Source organism: Aphis gossypii, chromosome 1 (assembly GCF_020184175.1).
Source record: "Aphis gossypii isolate Hap1 chromosome 1, ASM2018417v2, whole genome shotgun sequence".
In the NCBI taxonomy this organism is placed as follows: Eukaryota; Metazoa; Arthropoda; class Insecta; order Hemiptera; family Aphididae; genus Aphis; species Aphis gossypii.
This window is the reverse complement of record NC_065530.1, coordinates 48,922,444-48,946,577: the sequence shown is the minus strand read 5'-3', so window position 1 is coordinate 48,946,577 and position 24,134 is coordinate 48,922,444. Positions and strand designations below refer to the sequence as shown.

Below are 24,134 nucleotides of genomic sequence, written 5' to 3'. Positions count from 1 at the left end.
AAAGTAAGTTTAAAGTTAGTTTATTATTACTAAACACAATGATACATTTAAACTATTATCATAAAAATGGAGTGTCTGAGAAACAATTATCAAATTTTACATATTTTTACTATTCTAGTTTATACCGATAATAACTGATTAAAGATAATATAAACATTTTAAAAATAATAAAGGACAATTTTTTATTTTTGCTTAAATTCGATATTTAACCAAATCGATTTTGAATATGCAATTCAACTCGAGAAATAATAACCGTATAGATACTTTACATTTTCATTAAATGATTAAAACAATAATTTCTGTTTACAATAAAATTTTCAAAATATTTCGAATATTTTTGAGTTGTTTATAGACATGATATATCTTCATTTTTTTTTTTTTAGTTTTTTTTTTTTTTAATATAAATATAAATTATAAATACGCATTGTAGAAATGATTGAATATTTAATGCAAAGCTCTTCATAAGTTGTTAATTTTTCAATTAAAAAATATCGAAAATCTAGTTAAATGTTTTTTGTAGATAAGCCTTTCAAATAGAATTGTGATAACATTTATAAAAATCACAAAAATTAACAAATTATTTTGAAGGTAGAAATTCATAAATTGTATAATTGTAAATTGTAAATTTTATACAAGGTTCTTTATAAGTATTTAAACTAATTTATATAAAAAAAAATTACCAGAAAGCATTTCAATTTCAAATACTTACAACACGCGATATTTACCCGTAAATTAATTATTTTTGCCGTATTTAAAAAAAAAAAAAATAAAAATAAAAATATAAGTAACAAACATAAACAGTATATACTTGAAATTTCCATAAATGTTTAAAATATCATCTCATATTTATGAAAACATTTTCAAAATATTTTGAATATTTTGAGCTATTTATATATAATATGTATATATGACATATTTTTAATCATTATTTGTTTTTTCCTATAAATATCAATAAAAATTATTCACATGAGTAAAAATTCTTGAAAATTTAATACAATATCTCACAAGTGTATTTTATATTTATACAAAAATATTAAAAATACAAAAGCACTTTTTTATATGCATTAGAAATTAGAACTTTGACAAAATCGCAAAAACATGGAAATTGTTTTTTAGTTAATAAAATTAATAAAAAATTGTCTTTCATATTATCTATTTTTTTTTTTTTTAATACAAGATTCCTTACAATTAATAAGTATATTGAAGGCAAAAAATCTAAAAAAGTAAAGGTTATTATTTTTTATAAAAAATTTCAAAAGTTCAAATTTAGACGTAATTACTTATTTAAATGAAAAAAATATAACGATATTAATTATTCATTTGTGAGAAATTATACTTTTAAATATATTATATTATAAATACACTTTATTATACGCTATACAATGTTTATTTATTTTAAGATATTATTATCTATTTATAATATGAACTATTTTTACTATATCATAGTTTTTACAGAAAGATGTTGTTACATTTTTAGTTATATATGTTGTATAATAAGGAATATAAATATACATAAGTGTATAATGTATATATTCCTATATAATAATAATAAATAGAACGGTATTTTTGGAAAAAAATTTATCAATCTACCATAAAATTAAAAGTGAAATAAACATTATTGTGGGATATAGTATGACGTGATAAAGGCTGAAATACCGTCTCCGCTCAGGATCATTTTCGTTCACTATGATAACCAATAGGTGTATTATTGAATTCAAATTTAATACACCCATAATAGTGACCTACTCAAAACCTATTGTATAGCAAAGCAGAGCATTTTTATCGTTATAAATATTATTATTATTAGTTATTCTCTATAAAATAAATATTATTTTATTATGTTTAAATATACATACATCACTAGTCACAGCCAGTGTATATAACTTAATGTTTTAGGTTACCTTAATGCGAGTTGTAAAGTCGATTGAATAATTTAGTTTTGACATATAAGTGTTGTAGTTATACACAAAGTGCATATTGAACTCTATAATCATCAATAAAAGCTCCACAAGTTCGTGCTACATTGAGATGTACGAGTATTGGTTGTTTCTTAAAAAATACTATTATGCAAAATTTAAAAGTAGTTCATAATATTATTATGGTATTATCGAAATTTACACACTATTAAGAATGTTTTGAGAAAAAATTGCTCAGTAAATATGGTGTAGTCAATACGATGTTTTAATTATACATAATAGGTGTTATTTATTTTAAATTAAGTGTACATTTCTCTGCATTACAAGGTTAAACTGATAATCAAGTTGTTCTTATTTTTGTATAAAATAATAAATAATATAATATACGAAATAATAATATATATATAGGTATATAATATATTATATATATAATAACATTAACTGGGTAATACGATATTAACCAAGAACTTTTGGATAATTTGTGAGATAAAATCATTTTAAATTATTAACAATATTAAATATATTTAAAAATATAAGATACAATATTATTTAGTAAAAACCATAAAATACATAATATTATTGATATACTTTTATTTTTTTATTTTTAATAACCTAACCTACTAATGATACGATATTATTAAACTTTATATTATATTTTAAATTATTTCTTAAAATATTATTTTAATTATAGAATCAAAATGTTAATGTGTTATCCTTTATTGTTAGGTACGTGGAATGTTTCCATAACATTTTGAATTATACAAACTGCTAGATAATTTACATTTATATCTATTGGTGCCACTTTTCCCCTTTTATACCTTTTGTATTCTTGACCAGAACCGTATGATATTAAATTCCCAATTTCCCCCAATGACTTTTCTACATGTACCTAACCTCATCAAGTGGTATTAAAGATAACAGGCAAATACCAAATTGATTTCTGGAGTATAACTGTAACAAAGTACCTAATTTATTGCCAAGTTTATAATGCTGTCCATCCTCAATAGTTACAACTGCAGTATTATAATGTTTCTTGGGTCTACTACTTGTCCTTTGTCGACATTCGGTAAAAAGACTCTCACACTGTCTCCAATTTTAGCTGGAGGGCATATATGGACAGACCTAAATATTATACTCTGGCAGTCTTACGCTTTATTATTGTTTAGAATACTAACAAAACTCTATAGCCTACTTAATATAATATTATAACTTTTAACATTATTCATTACTGGTCAACTCCTTAACTGGTTAAGGTTAAAATTGTCAGTTCGATGTCGATATTTAATGTTTATAAACGAAAAATTACAAATTAGCCGAAACGGATAGCTAATGTCGACATTATCCAAATGTTAACGGTAACATATTATATTATACTACATAACATTACAACTATATTTTTGGTATATAAAAATTAAATCACTACAGCTAGTCAGCGTTGTAGTAGAGGTTACAAACAACCAATCGATTTTGCTCGCCACACAATACCTCGACGAGCGTGCATTTAAGTGGTAACAAAAAAAAAAAAAAAAACAAATGATCCAGAGCGAAAACCTCATCCGTTGCTATTGTTATTACACCGATTCGAAGGAGCGCCTTCGTAAGATTTTATCATATATCGACAGATAATACGAAAATCAATAGTACTCACGTGAGGTCGGCGTTACCCAGACAGTTGCCCGAGTACGAACAATGGTACAGACTGCACACGTCGCTGCGCTCGTTGCCGACGGGCCTCATCTCGTACGTGATGTTGAAACCGTAAACGTCCATGAGGTCGTCGTGGACGCGTATGTGGTTACCCTGCAACCGGTCCAGCTGGAACCGGATGACCAGGTACGGTAACGTGGACAGCATGGACTGGCCGTACTGCGTGATGTGCGACTTGTTGAACACCTCGCGCACGGTGACGAAGCCGAAGTCGACGGGGTACTGCGAGTACTCGGTGATGGTCAGCCCGTCGGTGACGTACAGCTGCGTGAAGTACACCTCGATCATCATGGCGTCCGCGGCGGCGGCGTCCGCCTGGATCACCCATTCGCACTCGATGGGCACCGGAAACGGCCCGGGGAATCTCGGCGTGGTGATCACGCCCTTGGTGCCGACCAGCGGCTGATAGGGCGGCGTGCCGCACCGGTGCACCGCGACGCCGTCGTCGCCGCCGTCCACCGCCTCGTTGCCGGCCGCCGCCGTCGAAGCGGCCGCCAAGAGCACCGCGGCCAGCGCGACGGCCAGCAGGGGCGCGCATGCGCACGGACGCGACCGGGCCACGGCCGTTTCGTGTTCGCCGTGGGACGCCATCACGCCGCCATCTCGGCAGTGGCCGGCTTCACCGCGCCGGCGAGCCGGTTTTGTCGGCGATCCGCTCGCGAAGACGATCCGTCCGCCGACGGCGATGATGGCCACGGCCGACGTCCCACTCGTTTTCGACGAAAATGACGTACGCTCAATACGACCGTGTCCCGAGCCGCCGCAGTCGTTGTCGTCGTCGCAGCAGCCGCCTTTGCGGCCATTTCCCGCTTCCTGTCAACAAAAACGTCGATATTATAGTAGGTCGGTATCGTAAATTCGGTGGCGCGATCGAAACTACTCTGTCGTAAAAACGTCCTTAAACGCAGAAATTAAATCGTTTCTATAATCGTAAATAATTGAAGAAAAAAAAAACATAGCGATTTTGATATTTTTTCAGACCAGTGGATAACATTGAACCGTACATAATATTATGTTAGGTTAAGTATAATAATTAAAAAGAAAAAAAGCACCAATGAAATTGATATGGCATCGAATTTATAATAATATGCATAGGTTACAAGAGACAACATTATAGACACTGTAACTCCAACTCGGTTATAAAAAAAAAAAAAAAAATAGGACAACTATTATTAAAGACCAAACAAAGTTTTAATAATTTATATGAATTAACGATAACATTTGGTTAAAAACAAACGTGAATAATAATGCACGAGATGTAGTAGTATTATTTTATTATTCATCGGTTGATTTAAGTGTACTATAATAAAAAATAAATCTGTACAATTATTTGATATTATTTCCGATGTTCGGAAAAACATTGAAATATATTAACGTTTAAAAAAAATTATCAATAAGTTTACTTATTATATTAATTATCACTTGCTATAGATAGCCTTACGAAAATTTCAAATAAAAAATTATACTAATAATAACAGTGGGTGTCGTGTAAATGCAAATAATTTGGTTACGTCAAGAAACCGATCAGAAAAACTATCATTACATCCAGCCAAAAAAAGAAATCATATCCATGCTAAAAATAAAAATATAATAATAATAATAATTGTTTTACAAATAGGTACTCATAAATTCATTTAAAACAACAAAACTGTATACTTTAAAATTAAATTTTAAAGCTTTAGTTTCATTAAAAAAATATATTAATTTGGACGTACCTACCAGTTGGTTTATGGTCTAAATATACCACTAAATTAAATGGTATATAGTAACAAATAACAATGATATTAAGCATATTATAATATAGATACGGCAGGCCTATTACACTAATACGATTATAGACTGACAAAATGAAAGAGAAATGATGGTTTATTTGCACATGCACTGACGATTCTGAGCGTTAAATAAACTTACATTTAAGTAAGAGTGTAAAGAGATGCAATAATTTTACAGTTGTATTTATATTTTTATACAATGACGTAACCGTAAGTTTTATATCATTGAATGACACAAAGGTATTGGATCTATGTCATATTGGTCAGTTAATGTTAACGAGTAACGACACGTGGAAATATTTTTATTTTATTGTGCAATTTCACATAAAATAGAAATAATAATAAAAAAAAAAAAAAAAAAAAAATTGAAAAATCGTATCTTATAATATCTAAATATAATAAAGTTGCAACTATAAAAGTTTGGAAATCATTGCAGCTACTAGTCGATATAACAATATAAAGGTACTATGAAAAGAGTGGGGCGTTCCGAATAAGCTCAATATTTGCGTCAGCATAGATTTATGAAAGATTATTTTCCTCCTTAAAATAAACTCAAAATACATTGATGGATGAAGCGAATGCTGCTTGTGTTGCATAATAGATTTAAATCTAATAAAATACACAACTGTTATAAAAATATAATATACTCGTGTAGGGACGACCATGTTAGTTTGGCATGGTTATATAAATAACGACCAGTATTGAGAGTTATTCAAATGCCGTTTTAAATAATAATCAGGGTTGAAGAATCGATGATTTTGCATGATATTATCGACGAATACAATTTTAAATTCGAAATAAGTGAGATGTAAATTTGATTCTCAAGGTATTATTGGTCTATAAGTACAAAATCTGATTTTGCATATTTTTCCATATTTTAAATCTTAATGCGTATACATTTTATACAAATGATTTTTTTTTATGTTTTTATAGTGTAATCTGATGAAATATGATAGATTTAACAATTATTTTATACTTAAAAACTTGAAATAACCTAATATGGTATGGATCATTGTTATCAGACATCCATATTTGTAACAATTTTATGGAGAAGAATTATGTATAATTTTTTAATAGGCTAAAAACAGTGAAGACGTCAGAATTTAGTTTTTAAGTTATTAACATTTAATATTTTATTTTTTTACGATAATAATATATTTAAAAAGTTGTCTCCTTAATCTAATCTTAATATAGTTTAGGAACAAAACTGAACACGTCTTAATTCTATATTTTTTTTTCCACTTTTTATTCGATTTTCTACTTAAGTCTTCTACTCTAGCTTGGCGTATTTAAATCAAAAGAATTTTTCTATTTTCCGTAAAAAATAACATTATATCAAAATAAAAAAATAGAATCAAATTTTTAAGGAGTTTAAAATATGTGAATCCTAGGTTTCCCATTGGCCAGTGGCCACGATATCAAATATTTTATCTTTGCTGATTATGTTCACATTGTTCTTGTTCTATGTTACATCTGTATTGACTTTTAATGTTTGAAGTTACTTAATAATAATAATATATTATGTTATTTTATTTTTATTTTTTGAAAAACGTATGTAATATCCTTAAGAATATAGATTGACATACCATTTCCGCTTATAAAATAGTTTTTTTGTGTGTTATGATTTACATTGAATTTAAATTTGTCGTTTTTCAACTCAATGACCAGGTCCACTTAAAATTTAATTTACACTAGAGCTATTTCCATGGTATTTTTTGATTAAATCCATTATGCATAACTTTTCGTACTTGGAATGGATGGAATTATTACTTGTTAGTGTATAGATTCCTATATTTGAATCTCTCTCTATATATAAGTCAAGTGTTTTGTACAAGTAGTATTATTGATTTCTAGTACAATAAGATCACATCAAAAAACGGTGACGAAAAAAGGTAACGCTTTGCTGTACAGTAGGTATCGAACACATAGAGTAGGTCACTATATAATTGATGTGTTAAATTTGAATGCAATGATAGGTATCATTGTATACTAAAAAACGATTCTGAATGGAAATGGTTTGTCAGCCTAAGATATATTTTCCAGTTTGTGGTGAAAATGTGGCTTACGTTTTGATGACCTGAATGCTTTATAATTAAATCTTGTGCAGAAAATGCCAATTTAAACAAATGGTATATAAAAAAGTTTCTATGAATAGTGATTTTTAACTATAACAAAAATTTAATGTTATTTGATTTTAATAAATGGTTATTTTAAGCATGAATTTTTGATTTCTTAAATATTTTAACTTTAGATATAATTTTTTTTTTTTTGATTGGCCAACGCTCAACTTTTTTTACAATAATTATTGTAAGCAAAATTTATAGAAAAACTTATATTAAATTTTCAATTTTTAGCAAAATTTTTATACATTTTTAACTACAAAATTATTTGCAAATATTCATGATTTTGATAAATTTTGTCAATACTTGAATTACAAAAGCTGATCAAAAAATACTGTGACTTTGTATTTTTATATTTTTGCTAATTGTTATAAGCCTAGCCCACAAAGAAGTTTTTATTAAATTTCAAAATTGTTGACTTAGCTAACATTTTTTTATTGACATTTATATATATAAAAAAAAACTAAGCTATAGCGAATATTTCAAACGCCTAAAATAGCTTTAAAATAAGCAAAATAATTTGAAAATTTAATTATGTAAAGAAAATTCAAATATAAATAATTGGTAAAATTTTCAAGTATCTACAAATCATACTTTTTGAAAAATAACAAATATTTAGATTTTAGATTCATTTGAAATCAATATCGTTACACAATTTCGTAAAAATTAAAAATTCAGACTCAAAGTATCTTTTTATAACGATGATTCGAATTTTCGCTATAGTGATTTGAAAGAAATTTTATTTAAAACGAAGTGTTGAATTTTTCAACCTTGTATAAATAATTCTATGAATTTTCAATTTTCATCTACATAATTACTTGCAAATATTCGATATTTTGAAATATTTCATAAAAATTTTAAAGTTTTTTTGTTTAATCAACATTTTAATCAAAATTTCCAAAAAAAAAAAAAAATACTCAAGAAAAATTAAACATTTTAACTGTCTATAAATAGAACAAAAAAGCTATTATTTAATATTTTGAAAATTATACCCTGTATAGGAAACGCTAATATAAACATTTAGTGATCATAAGTATGTAAAATAATTTGTTTTTTTAGTTACAACTACATAGAAAAATCGAAAGTTGGTTTTGCTTGAAAATTCCTGTTTTTTCGTCACTTTTTTGTTGTTTTCTGGATTTTGTTGATAAATAATGGAAACTTCTTATTTTTGATCTATATAATGCACCGAGGATATTCAATTTGCCATCGAAAATCACCCCTAAAGTTTTAAACTGAACAATTATTACGACAATTTATGTTGTACACAGACACACAATATAATAAAATGAAACACACACATCATTGTAAAATCAATACATTCCTCACTCCGTTCAGAATTTAGTATTAATTAACACATAGATCATAGATACTATATAATTAGAGTTATGCAACGTTATCGAGATAGCTATGATGAAGGTAAACAATATTTAGAGTATCCAGCAGATTTTGACACAACGGATTTATTATAGGTACTGATTTTTTTAAGAACAATCGACAATTTTAATAATAAATGATGTCATGCGATTTTTCCTGTGTACTACTCGTATATTATAGGTTTATTTTGAAAAAAAAAAAAATTAACTGTATTGTTTATAATTAACGAAAACAACATCAGCTGTGGTATGGATATAGGCTCACTCCACATCAGAAATTAATAACTATAATTATCATGCATACAATGATTCAAATACCATTATGTTACAATCGTGAAATGAACTTATATATACAAAAGCATGAATCAAATTCCATCATATTATAATCCGAAAAGGTATGGTCAATACAAATCAGAGAATTAAAAATATCAGCATGCTAAAGCCAGTGTAATCACCAAGTCTCAGCACGGAAGAAATGTCTAAATCAATAAGCACCAATTGAGAAAAAGATCGCCTAGCATACCAAAACCTATTAAAAATTCTAGTAAATTACTATAGTCACCAGTATAAGCTACCATTTTTTTTTTTAATAGGAACATATTTAATGGGGTCCATCATAAAAATTCGTCAGACAATTTGGAGTATGGTTTAGCTAACGGCTAGACTGCAGATAGGGATACGGAAGACACTTGAAACAAGCAATAAACTCATTTGTAAAGTTCTAGTTATTAGTTATAAGGTCATAACACCACTCACTACTCATTGGAATTTCGAATATAATTATATATATATTTTTTTTTTTAAATATTAATGTAATAAATATATAACATAATTACTAGTTGGTTAAAAGTGTTTATTTTTACGTTGATATATAATTCAAACCGTTGTTTTAGTAATATTATATTATACAAGTATGTGTTTTCTAGGCGACTTTAAGAACTACATATTTGCAGAAGCTTGTGCCGGAATAAGCATTTTTTTTTTCATTGTTTGCATTTGGTCCATATCGGGCAGCCGAAAAATTCTTTTACCTGTGACCCATACGAATAAGTCTATCCTCATGATTCGCAGTTTCACACGAACTACACGCTCGTATAACAATAACTCTTTTCAACGATTGTGACAGTCCGGTCGATTGTTACAGCGCAGCGCAAACGTTTACCGACAATAAATTATAAATTATAATATCATTCGTTGTGTTATTATTATTAGGTATTTTTGTGGCACAGGTCAGACGCATAACATAAATATATGGCGGTTTATAGTGCGTTTTTAGAAAAAAATAGATCGAACTTATTAACCTCTCACCCTAATAAATAATTAATTTACCCAAATTAATTTATTATATTGCAAACGAGTAATATTATTAAAGCTGAATTTGAATATCTACTGACAATATTAATGATAAATATCATATTGTTTTTCAAAACAGATAATTATCACTTCGATTATTTAATGTTTATAAAATTGTTTATTTATAATTATGGTGATACTAATAATTAATAGTAAATTACCAAAAACTTCCAATACCTCAATCCTAAGTTAATTTCTGATATTCACACACAAAATTTATCAAAGCTCAAAATTATTAAATAAATGAAAATAACACTTTTATAAATTCATAAAAATCATACGTTAACACTTAATATTGCGATTGCCGACAAACTCTCACTTTCAACGATGTTATGTTTTTCACATTGCGCTAACTCAAGTTATTCGTCTCATTGGTCAAGTTTTATAAACATTGTTATAATGGTACTACTATAATATCTAAGAATCATGAACACTTTATTTATGAATACATAATTGTCTATTGTGATCTCAGCTTATAATAGCATCATTGACCTAATAAATTATTAAACTAAAATTATTATATTTACAATAATTATATATATGTATAGTATACATACATTGTATACAGTATACACACTAATTGTATAGTTATCAAACAACACTTATTATTTCAAAATCTATGTTTATTAATATTTTTTTTACTTAATATTCAATCAAAATAAAACAAAATTTTAAAAAATATGTGTATTTTTAATATTTTTTTTCATTTTATTATTTTAAGTTTTTTATCCTTTAGAATGACAATGTACATTTTAAATTTCGTACTTTAGAGCAGAATATTTTTCAGAATATTTTAATACACGATAATCGAAATTCGAACGTGTAGTTTATAGGCCAATAGTGTTTGAAGTTTTAAAGTTTTGTTAAGCAGAGTGGAGTGGTAAGGGGTATTCTACAAAATGTTATTTACTACTCCACTAACTTATAATTTAAATACTAATAACTCAAAAACTACTAGTCTGAATTTTGATTTTAATGAACTAAAATATCTTAAAAAATATTGTGTGTTCGGAAAATATAGTTAAAAATATATGTTGTCTTTCAAAAAATTAAAAAACTTAAACTATTATAACGATAAAAAATATTAAAACATATTTTTTTTAAATGTTTCATTTCGGCTCATGGCTCAAAAAAAAATATTTTCAAAAACATGAATAGATTTTGAAATAACAAGTGCTGTTTGGTAAAAAAATCACTGTTTAATATACAATGTTTAATAGAAAATTACGCCGTAGTTCATATCATATAGCATGAGACGAATAAATTATCGCTATCAAACATTAGCGTTTTGTTTATCATCTAATATAAATTTACCTAACTTCTTAAGAATATGCAAACATACATCAAGTACATTATACTGTACTTAAAAAAAAAAAAATGCATAAAAATAATTATGCTAAAATGATTTTTATTTTTAATGTAAATTTGATGAAACGAACTTATATTATAACAACGACAGCAATAAATTAAATTTCGTAGAAAAAGTTGTAATAAAGTCCGAGCTTTAAAAATATTATTCGGTTCAATAGTACGCATTTCGGATTAATGATGAAATATTATATACAACGACTTAACGATTTATAACCGAGCGATTATCTTAGGTTTCATCAATTATTCATAATATTAAATCACTGAAGAGGTACTTGTTCTGAAAAATATTCATTTTTAACAAACACGCAACCACTATAGACACTATTTATTTGTATTAAGTTACTATACAACAGACTTCAAACTTTTTATCCCAATAGAACCGCCACGTACATAGTAACCCGTGAGCGATGACAATACTATAGGTTCGCGAAACAAACCTGGAAATTGAGAAAGATAAAGAAACCCGAATCGTCTGCTGAAGAAACTTTACAGTGAAAAGCCGATTGCACAATTCACCACCATATTGAAAGCGACAAAAATCTATTCACGTATTTGTTCTGTTCATGATTCGACTATATCATATACAATAACCAACAATCAATACTTTATAATACTATATAGGTATATACTGGCACAAGATTAGAACATATCTGAAATACAGTGTAAAAATAAAAAAGTATTTCTTACACTCAAAAAAAATAAATAAATAATAATAACTACCTAATTTGATATTTTGATATTTAATTTGAGGATTTAAAATTACGTTTCAAAATGTTTTACTTCTCCAGTATTTTAAATTTGCCTATCACTACATAATTTAACAAATAAATATTTTATTTTCACCCGCAAAATTTAAAAAAAAAAATGTATTTTAGAAAAAAAGAAATAAAGTATAATATGCTTAAAGATTATTTACTATTATTAAATTGTCATAAAATATAATTACTTTTTTTTTATATGAGCACTTTTATTTGAAATATCAAAATACTACTTAAATACAGTAAATCCAGTAGTAACCATTTTTTGAATTAAAAGAATTATTGTTGATCTTGTTTATCAAAACAATAACATTGACCTATTATATAATGAAAAAGAGATCGTTTAATTTAAAATTATGACATTTTTTTTATATATTTTTATAAGTATGCTGTATAAATAACAGAAATATTTAAACATAATTATATTATTATATATGCTTTAGTAGTTTAAAATTAGAAACTAATTAAGTATTTATTAAAGTATAGTTAATTCATCTATAAATACTGAAATTCAAAAAAGGAAATAGTAGATGGAGATCCAACTAAAAATATACAAATTAACGTGGAACCAAACAGGAATCGATAAATTATGAAATATTTAGTTTGTGAGTAACATATTATTAATATTAGGTTTTTAACTATGCGGACACCACACAATTATTTAAAAGTAGGTATTATAATGACAAAAATTACTGGTCAATTTTTTAAAAAAAAAAAATTACTAGATGTTTTTATATACCTACATATATAGCTTGAATAGTTTTAAAGAAATTATACTTTAACTTTATGCTAAATATATTATGGATAGAGGGCTTTTCTCCAAAGAATTACTTTTTAGACATTAATATTTTATCCCACTCGTTAAATATTTTAAAAAACACCTGAACACCCAGGTATGCTTAGTAATATTATAAGGGCATTATAGGAGAATATATTATTACTACAGCACTTAAATTTAAAATCCTTTTTTTTAAATATATATCTATATTGATTAAATTTATCAGTTAAGACATAATATAAACATAAAATTAAAGTAATACTTAAAAAAAATTCAATTCAATTAAGTTCAATGCATAGTTTAAAAAAAACACATTGAAATTATTAGAATGTTATATAATATTGATAATTAAAAAAGAAAAAGAAAAATAACTAACCGCTTTTCTGTATAGTATCTATTGATTGTTTCTTGCCATTGAGTAAGTCACTGTTATATGTATAATAATTTTTAATACAATGGTAAATAATCATTGAATACTAAATACAAGTTTTAACGAAAATGACTAGACAGTCTATATTAATATAAGTAATAATTTCAATAAAACATGTATGTTGATATTTTAATAATTTATTTTATACAAAATTATTGCAATACGGTGGTTCGTTAAATTAATTTTAGATGAAAATATTACTTAAAAAGTATAATAAACGTTGAAATTTTCATGGAGATAGGTACCCAAGAATAATATTATATTTAAATTAGGTATATCTTAATAACTAAAATCGTTAATTTTCGTTTAAATAAATAATTTAATTTAAATTTGAACTCAAAAAATTATTCATAAAAAAAAAATAATATTTACATATGTTTTTTTTATATTTTTTGGTTATGTTAAGAACAATATTTTCTATTCTAATATTATATTTATAAGAGACCATGTATTATATTTTATTGATATTTAAAAAGAAAATTGTTTTTAATTGTTTTGCTTTCATCCGATTATTTTTAAAAATATTACACATTTTTACTACCACCAGATCTATTCTTAAAGAAAAACAATTCAGTGTAAAATGTACATAAGTTATATACATATAATATTATATAATATAATATTGATCAGAATCTAAAATTGATTTATAAATATTCTTGGTTATTTCAAAATTAGCTTTTTCATTTGGAGTCACTTTATATTTTTACTTTTGCCCCTCCTCCTACACCTGAAAAGTGTAGTTGAATTTTATTTTCTACTAGAAACCGATTGAAGTATTTTTTATACTGTAAAAAGTAGCTTTAAATGCAAAATAAAAAATGCCACTGCATTGTAAAACATACACATTCATTGCTTACACTCAGAATATAAAATTACTAGATTGACTGAAATGTATGAAAATATATTACAATTAATTTTGCATTTGAATAAATGTAGGATTTCATAAAATTTTCAATACAAATATGATTGCTAAAACGGATTTACCTACCCAAAAACGTAATGCCATAATAGTATATAATATTATTTGAAACTTTTCACGCGTTACAAATAATGTAGAAATTATATCGTATTAGACGCCTGCTGGACAATAGTTTTTGCTGCATATTGTAACGAAAAATCTAGTACATTTTTAACACACATTTATGAAACTGCATGTCCTGAGCAGATAAAGGAATTTCTACGGTTTCTCTCAGCCTTTGACTTACCGCAACGACACGTGTTAGTTGTCCAAACTGTTTGTAGGTGTATTTTCACCCCGATATCGCATCTGACAGACAAATTGAAATCACCTAGAAACCACATGGTGTGAACCCTTGCCGATGGAAAAACGGCAGTTTGGGAGCAGAAAATATCGTTTGTGAAAACGTGTCACTGAATGCGGAAGGGGAATGAAAAAAAAAAACTAGAAACCGTAAATCATATTTTTCTACGGTCGGTTCTATCCGGTTTCCGTGTTTCACTTTCCTCATATTACAATGGCCATTCAAAAGGATGAATCGACCAGTGTGCGCCAAAAGTGGTTTCCACTCGAGTGACGGTAGTTTAAATAGATTTTTTCAAAAGCTTTATTTCAAGCATAGTGGAAATCATAACGCTCGTGGTTCATCGGAGACACCGTACTTGGACGATTCGACACAGAAGTATTTATGCTATTTTGACTTGATCCACAGCCATATATACGTGTATAAGTATATTATACAAGAACATCACTAATAAATGTACGTTTTTATCTCCAAAGTTGTTGTTATTTATTCGTTTGAACTGAAGAATGTCTATAAATACCATGAATGCTACAGATACGCCTATACAAAAATAGTATGTATACATGTATATAATTTTATATATATACTAGTAAGCTATATTTTTATTAAATGCTACATTCAAACGAGTTTAATTCTTTAAACATTTTCAAAATATACACTCATCAATGAAAAACGTATAAATAGTTACACAATTTATGTTAGAAATCGAGCTATATCATTAATAATATTTTTTAAAAATAACAAAGCAAGTATATTTATAAACCATTTGGAATTTAAGTAAATAAACTTATAGAGCAGGGATAGACTAATGTATGTAATTTTCATTGATAGTTCCAAGATGGGTGACCACCTGAGAATTTAATCAACACACATGTCATATCCTAATCTAAGTAATCTAAACATAATTATTGAGATAAATTGTATCTATATGTATCTCTCCTAACATAAAAAAAAAAACAATTATATAAATGTTCTAAATGCAATATTTTTCTTTTAGTAGTTATTTAGGAATAGTACACAATATTTAAGTTTAAAAATAGTTAAGATACAATATAATATGTTATTTTGTACGTATTGGCTTTATTGAGATAATGTATATATTATATATTGTTGAAAACAAGAAACCATGGAAAATACTATGGTTTAATTGTCATATAGTACGCCATTCTTAAAAATGTAAACAATCAAATTTCTCTTGAAACTAAAATAAATAGCCAAATCAATGATGTTTGCTAAACATCTGTTAAATTAAGTAAAGCACATTGATAAACAACTAATATTATTTGAAATTTGAGAAAGTTATAACGTCAATTAACAAATTAATTTTGTTATTATGATAAATTAAAATCACTTATTATATAAGAGAAAACATAATTTATAAATTTTAGTAATAACATACTAATAGTATAATAATATATTTATGACAAATATTTGAAAATAGTTTCAAAAAAACTTTGTTATTCTGTTATCTTTGATGTTTGTACAACAAACTTAGTTTTAATAAATTTATTTTAATGTCACAATAATAGGTGCAAATAGTATTTTGTAAAAACAAAATCTATATTTACTTTTAGTTTTTACTAATATAAGTTAAAATAAAATGTTGATTTGCCCATTATAACTTTGTAGAAACAATATTGTAATGTAATAATAATAATATAATAACATTACTGCGTATTATAAAATCATCGAAATTAAGAATGTATAGCCTGATTAATGAAAATATTATGTCATTGATAGTGAAATTAATGTGCAAACTGGAATACTGTTGTTTTACGTGAATCAATTGTAGTGGTTCAGGCTCTTTTTTGCTTTATTAATTTTCTACTATGTAAATGTTTATAACATTGTATTATTGATGAATTAAATGAAGATTCAATGAATTGAATATGTAATTTAATTATAATTGGCTATTGGATAAAATATACAATAAGGTATAATAAGATGTAATAATAATAAATACAATTTATATTATAAGTGGAAACATATTATAGTACATAATATAAAATATAAATATATATATATTATAAGGATAAATATATAGATAGAAGTCAAAGAATTCGATAAATTAGAACTTTATTTTATTATTTAACTTTAATATTAAAATTAAAATTTAATTATATTGGAATTAAAAGGTCGATATAATTGCATAAATATTACAGATAACACATACTTAATTAATATGTAATATTATTAAATCAACGATAAACGAAATAGCTTTATAATTTTTATAAAAGCAAAACCTTTTAGAATAAGTAGAAATTATAGCAATTAAAACTACCAACTAAAATTAATGTTTGTAAAATAATGATTTATGATTTTCGAATTTTATGAGCTATACCACTACTTAATAAAGAAATCATTTTTACTACTTCGTGTTTTGCTACTTAATAAGAACGGAAACTTACCAAATGTAATGCTGTATTAAAGGTACTCTATTGTAAACGATTATTAGTAATGTACACGTGTAAAAATTGTTCAATCGATACTATTATAGATATCGCCAATAAATGCAGTAAGTTATAACCATGAATACAATCAAAGTAACACTGATAAGTAAAAGAAAATAATACTGAATAATCGGGGTCTATTAAAATGTTAAGCCTCGTTAACTTCAAAATATGTAACATCAATTTTAATTATGGATTCAAAAGAGCCTTAAATAATTTAAAAAATTATTGAGATTGAGAGTTGTAATTATTTTAGATTTTGATGATAGCTACCTAGTATCTAATTACAGTTTTTAATTTTAAATACAATTGAAATGTATATAATTATTCAATATATCTATAAATTAAATTATGTAATTATTCTTTTATTTTATTGACAATAGAATATAAGTAATTGATACTTAGGTTTATAAAAGATATTCATTTAATATTTATTTTTCTATAAGATTATTTCACTGTCAAAATCAACAATAATATATTGTACTTAAATTTTTGTGCTTCTATATACAATATACATATATGTACCTACATAAAAACTATGTATATAATATGATAATATGTATTTATATAATATATGTTATTTATTATCTAGATTTATGGATAAGTGAAAAAAGTATAAACTGTATATTGAGTTAAATTTATTATTTTTAAAAAAATTTTAGTTTTAAGGGATATATTTTAACGAATGTAAGTGAAATTTTTAAGAAAAACGACGGAATGTGCATAAATAACAGCCCAGAATAAATCAACAAGTCACAATATAAAGAAAATCGGTGGTTTGGAAAAAAAACTATATCGACCTTATCTGACTTGTCAAGTAAAAAATAAAAATGTTCAACTAAATACCCCCGGGAAATCGTCGGTAGTCTGTGACAATTGAACTTACTTTTTCCACTGGTTTACAATAAATCCGCAAGTATATTTAGAATAAGGTTATATATATATTATTCTACTCATAAAGTTTTTGTTGCTTCGAATACCAATAAAAGTTGAAACTTGATTTGCATCGCCTGGAATAAATACACCGTAACAACTAACAAGTTTAAGACGATCATCAATACTAAATATTGAACTTACGACTTATATATGTATGCATCAAAAATAAATCATCTGTCGAAAAACTAAACACATTTTTCCAAAGTATGTATATACTTTTGACATACCAAACTTCAATCATATTACTATTTAAAAATAATACAACATTCACATTTTAACTATCGTCACACATAATTTCATAATGAATGGTTGGCCCATATTTGAAATTTAAACCGTAGTACTTGCACTTAATTCGCTTAAATAATTAAATATGTTTATTAGCATCGTATAACCAGAAAAATATTGAACATATTTACAATTTACAATAAATAATGAATAGCTTAATAATTCTAAGTTTAAGAAATTAATGATAAATGACAAATATATAATAAAATTATAACAGTAACAACCTGAATCTATACTATCAGATTACATTGCATATCTCGAGGTATAGGATTTTGTTTGAAAATACCAAATAGCAATAAGATATAAAAAATAAATACAAAATAGGTTTTTAAGAATCAACATTATTTACTATAATAACAGTTTAAATATGAATGTCATTTTATGTCATTTTTTATAGCAAACTTATTATAACTTAATATCATGATGACTGGATTAAAATTTATCAGATATAGGATGTTTTTCAAAATAGATATAATAAGCTATTTATTAATTAGAATGTAAATACTAACGACTTTGTATATATTAATTATATTTTTTAGTATTATAAAGGAAACAAAAAGTATATAAATTGGCACATAAAACACTGTGGCCACTAACTACCTATATATTGTATTACTACATATCATACAACTATAAAAGTGACGTGTGACGTATAAACGTCTTCGTTAATTTACTATAATTTATAGAATTCAAAAATTAATTTTTCTAAACATAATAACAAATGGTAGAAGAGTAAATATATATCATATAATTACAACGAAGATAAACAATGTATAAAAAAAAAATATATATATATATATATATATATATTAATAATGTATGAACAATAAAAAATATCTGAAGATAATTAAATTAATAATTCACCAAAATAATCCAAGGATTAAAAATCGAATTATATTTAAGCGTCATAAACTAATAAAATCCATATTTTTCTAAAACAAACAAAATTGTACTGATAAATATGTATATATATATAAAATTAATTAAATAAACAATGTAAATAATTGTTGATAGTTAACCATTTTAATTTTACGCTTTACAATACACAATATTTAATGTATGTTCATCGTAAATATTTTCCAAAATACAGTTAGTATTTACATAACTAATTTATTTAAAATAAACCGTGATTATAAAACGAATAAGTACAAAGAGCGATATTATATGAAAAGCAAGAACTTGAATTTAATTTGAAAAAATATGAAATATTTTTTATCTTCTTCATTAAAGAAATCATTAAGCATAATGAAAAATTGAATTATTCATTTTTAATTTTTATTTTACACTTAGTTTCAAATTACCGGGTAAGTTTAAATTAACTTTTATAGATTCATTTAAATACGTTAAAAATATCATTGTAACAATTAATGATATACAAGTATCTACCTATGTACAAATATTCTTAAATATTCTTTATTATGTTTTCATTATTCATAAACTAAAATTACTTTGTTTAATAATACACTTTATAATATATAGCTCTACATATTATTGTTTTTAATTAATAATTAAATTTAATCGCTACTACTATTATCAAACATTAAGCGAGAGAAGATTTAACAGTCATAGATCTTATGGTGATAAATGAAATAATATTAAATGTCTGTTAGATTTCACTTTTGATTTAAAAACTTTTATTGCCTCAATTTTCTAAATGTATCCATAGATAAGTCACATTATAAAACTTCTATATTGGAAAGTTTACAAAAATTCGAAATACCGTTAGTGTATACATTTACATAACTTAACATTAAAACAGAGGTAGTACATTTGAAACTGCCAGTTTTCGTTATCTAGAACTAAATATTTATAGAACATTTTTGCTCAACATCGATACTATTAAATAGTCAAAAAATTATACAATGGGTACAAGAAATAATTTGGTAAAGCGAACTTAAAATGTTGAATCTTTTTTTAATATATATATTTTTTTCTGTTATTAATTTCATAATTGCTATTCATAATACAATATTTTAATACTTATAATTTATAAGTGTTAGTGTGATCCTATTGCATATTTTGGTATTATTTTAACACGGCGTGGAAAACATGCCGATTGATATATTGCATTCGTGGGAATACGTGGCTGTTCTTATCCCTTTGTGGATTTACCGAATAAAACGTGAGAACGCATAGAAAATATACATTGATGGACGAAACATAACACAAACATGGACACAGTAAAATATGAACTGATACAAGAATATCATCATTACTAATTGAACTAAATACTTTGAAAACACCAATCCATAAGTGTGTGTATTTTAATATTATTTTCACTTACATATAAAAAGTAATTTATTTAAATAAATAATAACACGCATTTTAACGATGGAAATATTCGCTTATTATTATTTTTTTTGTTTTTGGCAACTGTGTTTGATTATGATATACATCCTAATAAAAAATAATATGATCTTCGATGACCTTTTGAGAACACTAAATAATTACTTTTCCATTTTTTCAGACAATAATCACTTATATGTAATATTACATATGTATGATGTAAAATTATATCAGTCCTACGAATAATACAGGTTAGGTACATTTGTATACGATGTCAGTCTTATGAAACCAAATAGAACATAACAGTTTTAATCAAACATTTTATGATCTTTGCCAAATGTTAGTTCAGTAATAATCAAATTGACGAAGAAACCGAAATATCTAGAACTACATATTTATAAGTAGGTATATGATCAATGATCATATGGCAGTAAGTAAGTTTAATCACTGAATGGTGCTGAATAAGATATTTACCATCACTGCTGATAGCTGATCGCCTAATAAATATATTCTAGAGTTAAATACTCATTCACAAACGCTTAATTCACGTAACTTGTAGTCTTTAGCAAGAAGTCTTTATACATTGTATAGTCGATAATGTAATACAATTTATAATCTTTAACTGATTTACAATTATAGGTTTCTACATAGTATACGACAAAATCACACTTTATATTATTTATAATGGTATAAACCATGAAAACGACCCAGAACATTGCCTATACTCGTCCATGTAAATCATTTTTTACATTATCAGAAAGTATCTCGATAATTCAAAAATAACATATTTTTCGTTAATAATCAAGTTTATAAGAGATAGGGTGACCCAATATTTGAGTATTTTAAAATAGTCTAAGAGGAAATCACACCCGAATGTGTTTTGTCCATTTTACAACAGTAAATTTGGTTTAATTTGAGAAAGTAACCACTCAGTTAAAAGATAAATAAACGAAAGATGGTAGTGGACTCAGATTATAATCGTAGTACGAGTACCAGAAAAAAGTTTTGAATTTATTGAATACTTAGTAAGAAAGAAACCCGAACGTAAAATGTAATGTGATAAACTAACACGATGTAGGTATTTACTTGACGGTAACATAATTCAAGAAAACTACAAAATTATGCCGTATTACGGTACTATAGGACCGGGCATGAGTGAGGATAAAATAGGGACATTAAATAAAACAAAACAAGTACGACGTGAAAAAAGTGTATTAATCTTAAAGAAAAACTCCGTAAAACGAGAGCTATTTTCTTATCTACTATACATACCTATCACTTATACTTTTTATTTTATTGTACTATGTAGATTATGTACTATATACTGTTAATACTAGACCAATCTATAACACCAATCGTTACCAGATATCGTTTCCGTAGTTATCACATTGTAATATGGACAAGTCAAAATTAGTGCGGTAACTACGATACCTTGATCGATCGTACGTACGGCGTGCAATAAACAAAAAAACCCCATGTGTGACAAATTCAATATTATACGATGTCTCCACTCACGATAAATGATTAAAAACCCGAATATCCATAGAATGCGGCGTTGGATCCAAACACAAAACCGCCGCAACACACACGACGGAAACACAATACGACGTGTGGTGAACGACACAATATAGAAACCACTAACAAACAAACATAATGTGAAGAATAAAACGAAACGCGAACGGTCAGGAACGTACTTCAACGATAAAAATACGAGTGTGTTAAAGTAGGCGAAGGCCGTACTTCGGGAAAACGTCGTGACACGTGTTATACTACGCCAAATACAGAGCACTCGGACTGGATGGCATATCGCGCGCGTTGTTCGTATCGTAATGAACTTTGTAGGTATCCGAAACCGAGATAATATTAAGTACACAAATTGACTTCTTCTTTAATGAACATATTAATTTATTACACACTTTAGGTAAATTTGTTGTCATTACAAACTAAAAACCTTTTGCTAATAAATGCACGACGTTGCATATTTTATATACCTACGCCCGTTATAAATTAAATTATAGCATTAAAAATGGTACTTCTGTATACTTCAAAGATTCAAAATGAATCATTATAAATATTTTACCTAAGTTAAAAGTGTAAGTTATTATTTTTCACAACTAAACACGACTATTTTATCAAAACATATTATTTAATAGAAATTTATTACCAAAAAAAAAAAAAATAATAATATTATTAAATCATGCAACATTAGTTTGAAATGAAAGCTTACACATAAAATTATATTGTAAATACTTTAAACTTGTTTTTTTTTTTTTTTTAAAGAAAAAATAAATTTATACATAGACATTGGGCGTCCACACGAACCTGCTTAGTGGGCGTATTATACTTTTGAGGAAACAGACGATAATAGTAATAATAATAATAATAATAATAATAATAATACCTAATAAAAACGTAAGATTGCTGTGTTTATACTACCAAGGCACCAAAGATTGTTACCAGTATCGTTAAAAATGTTCAAGATTTTTTGTTAGAATGTGTTATAATTAGAAAACAAAACTGTTATTAAATTGAATTAAAATTTTTACACTCAATCGAAAATTAAATAATATTTATTTTATCCTATAAACCGAATACCTTTGGTTGGCGAGAATGAGAAACCTACCAGACTTTAGGAGATAAATCAGCCGGTGACCTTCACAAGATGAATTTACAGAAGATCGCGTAGCACTATACGTCAACCATAGCTGCATGATAATAACACATACCAAATACACAAAGTTGCTTCTCTTAGAAAGAGAAATGTTTCTGACTCAAATAAGCATTTCAAAATATTGTATTTAAAATGTTGTTTGGGTATAGTGAATTATTAATATGTATATAATATATATAAATAATGTTTATATATTGGATAAATATATACTTATTTAGTCGATGATATAGTACATAACATAATGAACATAATGTATATAATGATTTTTAAAAAGGTAAAAGCCAAAAAACAGAAATCATTTCACTAATAAAAATACTAATCACCATAGGATGTACGCTTTTTAGGTTTCTATAATACAAATTAACGAACAAAAATGTTTTGACCACAAAATTTCTGCACATTCTAAACAGTTCGAATAGTGCAGACATATTATAGTCATTGACCTCAAAGATTTTTGGTTTTAAGCCAAACGCTATGTGTTGGAGTAAAATAATTGTATTAAAAGTTTTCCCTTAAAATTCGAAATACACTATAAATTACAAAAAGTGGTTTTTCTTTTATTTATAATTTTCAAGGCAAGCATGCGTATATATTATAAATATATATACACACACACATATATATATATCATTTTATTTCTACATACAATGTTTACCAACACAT

At 26.0% G+C, this 24,134-nt stretch overlaps 1 protein-coding gene across 2 annotated transcripts in view; it reads right to left on the bottom strand.

The window, feature by feature from the left end:
• LOC114126804 (uncharacterized) overlaps nt 1-24,134 on the bottom strand; it is a 198,508-nt gene that overhangs the window by 128,378 nt on the left and 45,996 nt on the right. For both annotated transcript variants that reach the window (XM_050199229.1, XM_027990821.2), the window contains one exon: nt 3,565-4,436. In XM_050199229.1, coding sequence (XP_050055186.1) covers nt 3,565-4,214 — 650 coding nt within the window. In that variant the 5' untranslated portion in view covers nt 4,215-4,436. The remainder of the gene's footprint in view (nt 1-3,564; nt 4,437-24,134) is intronic.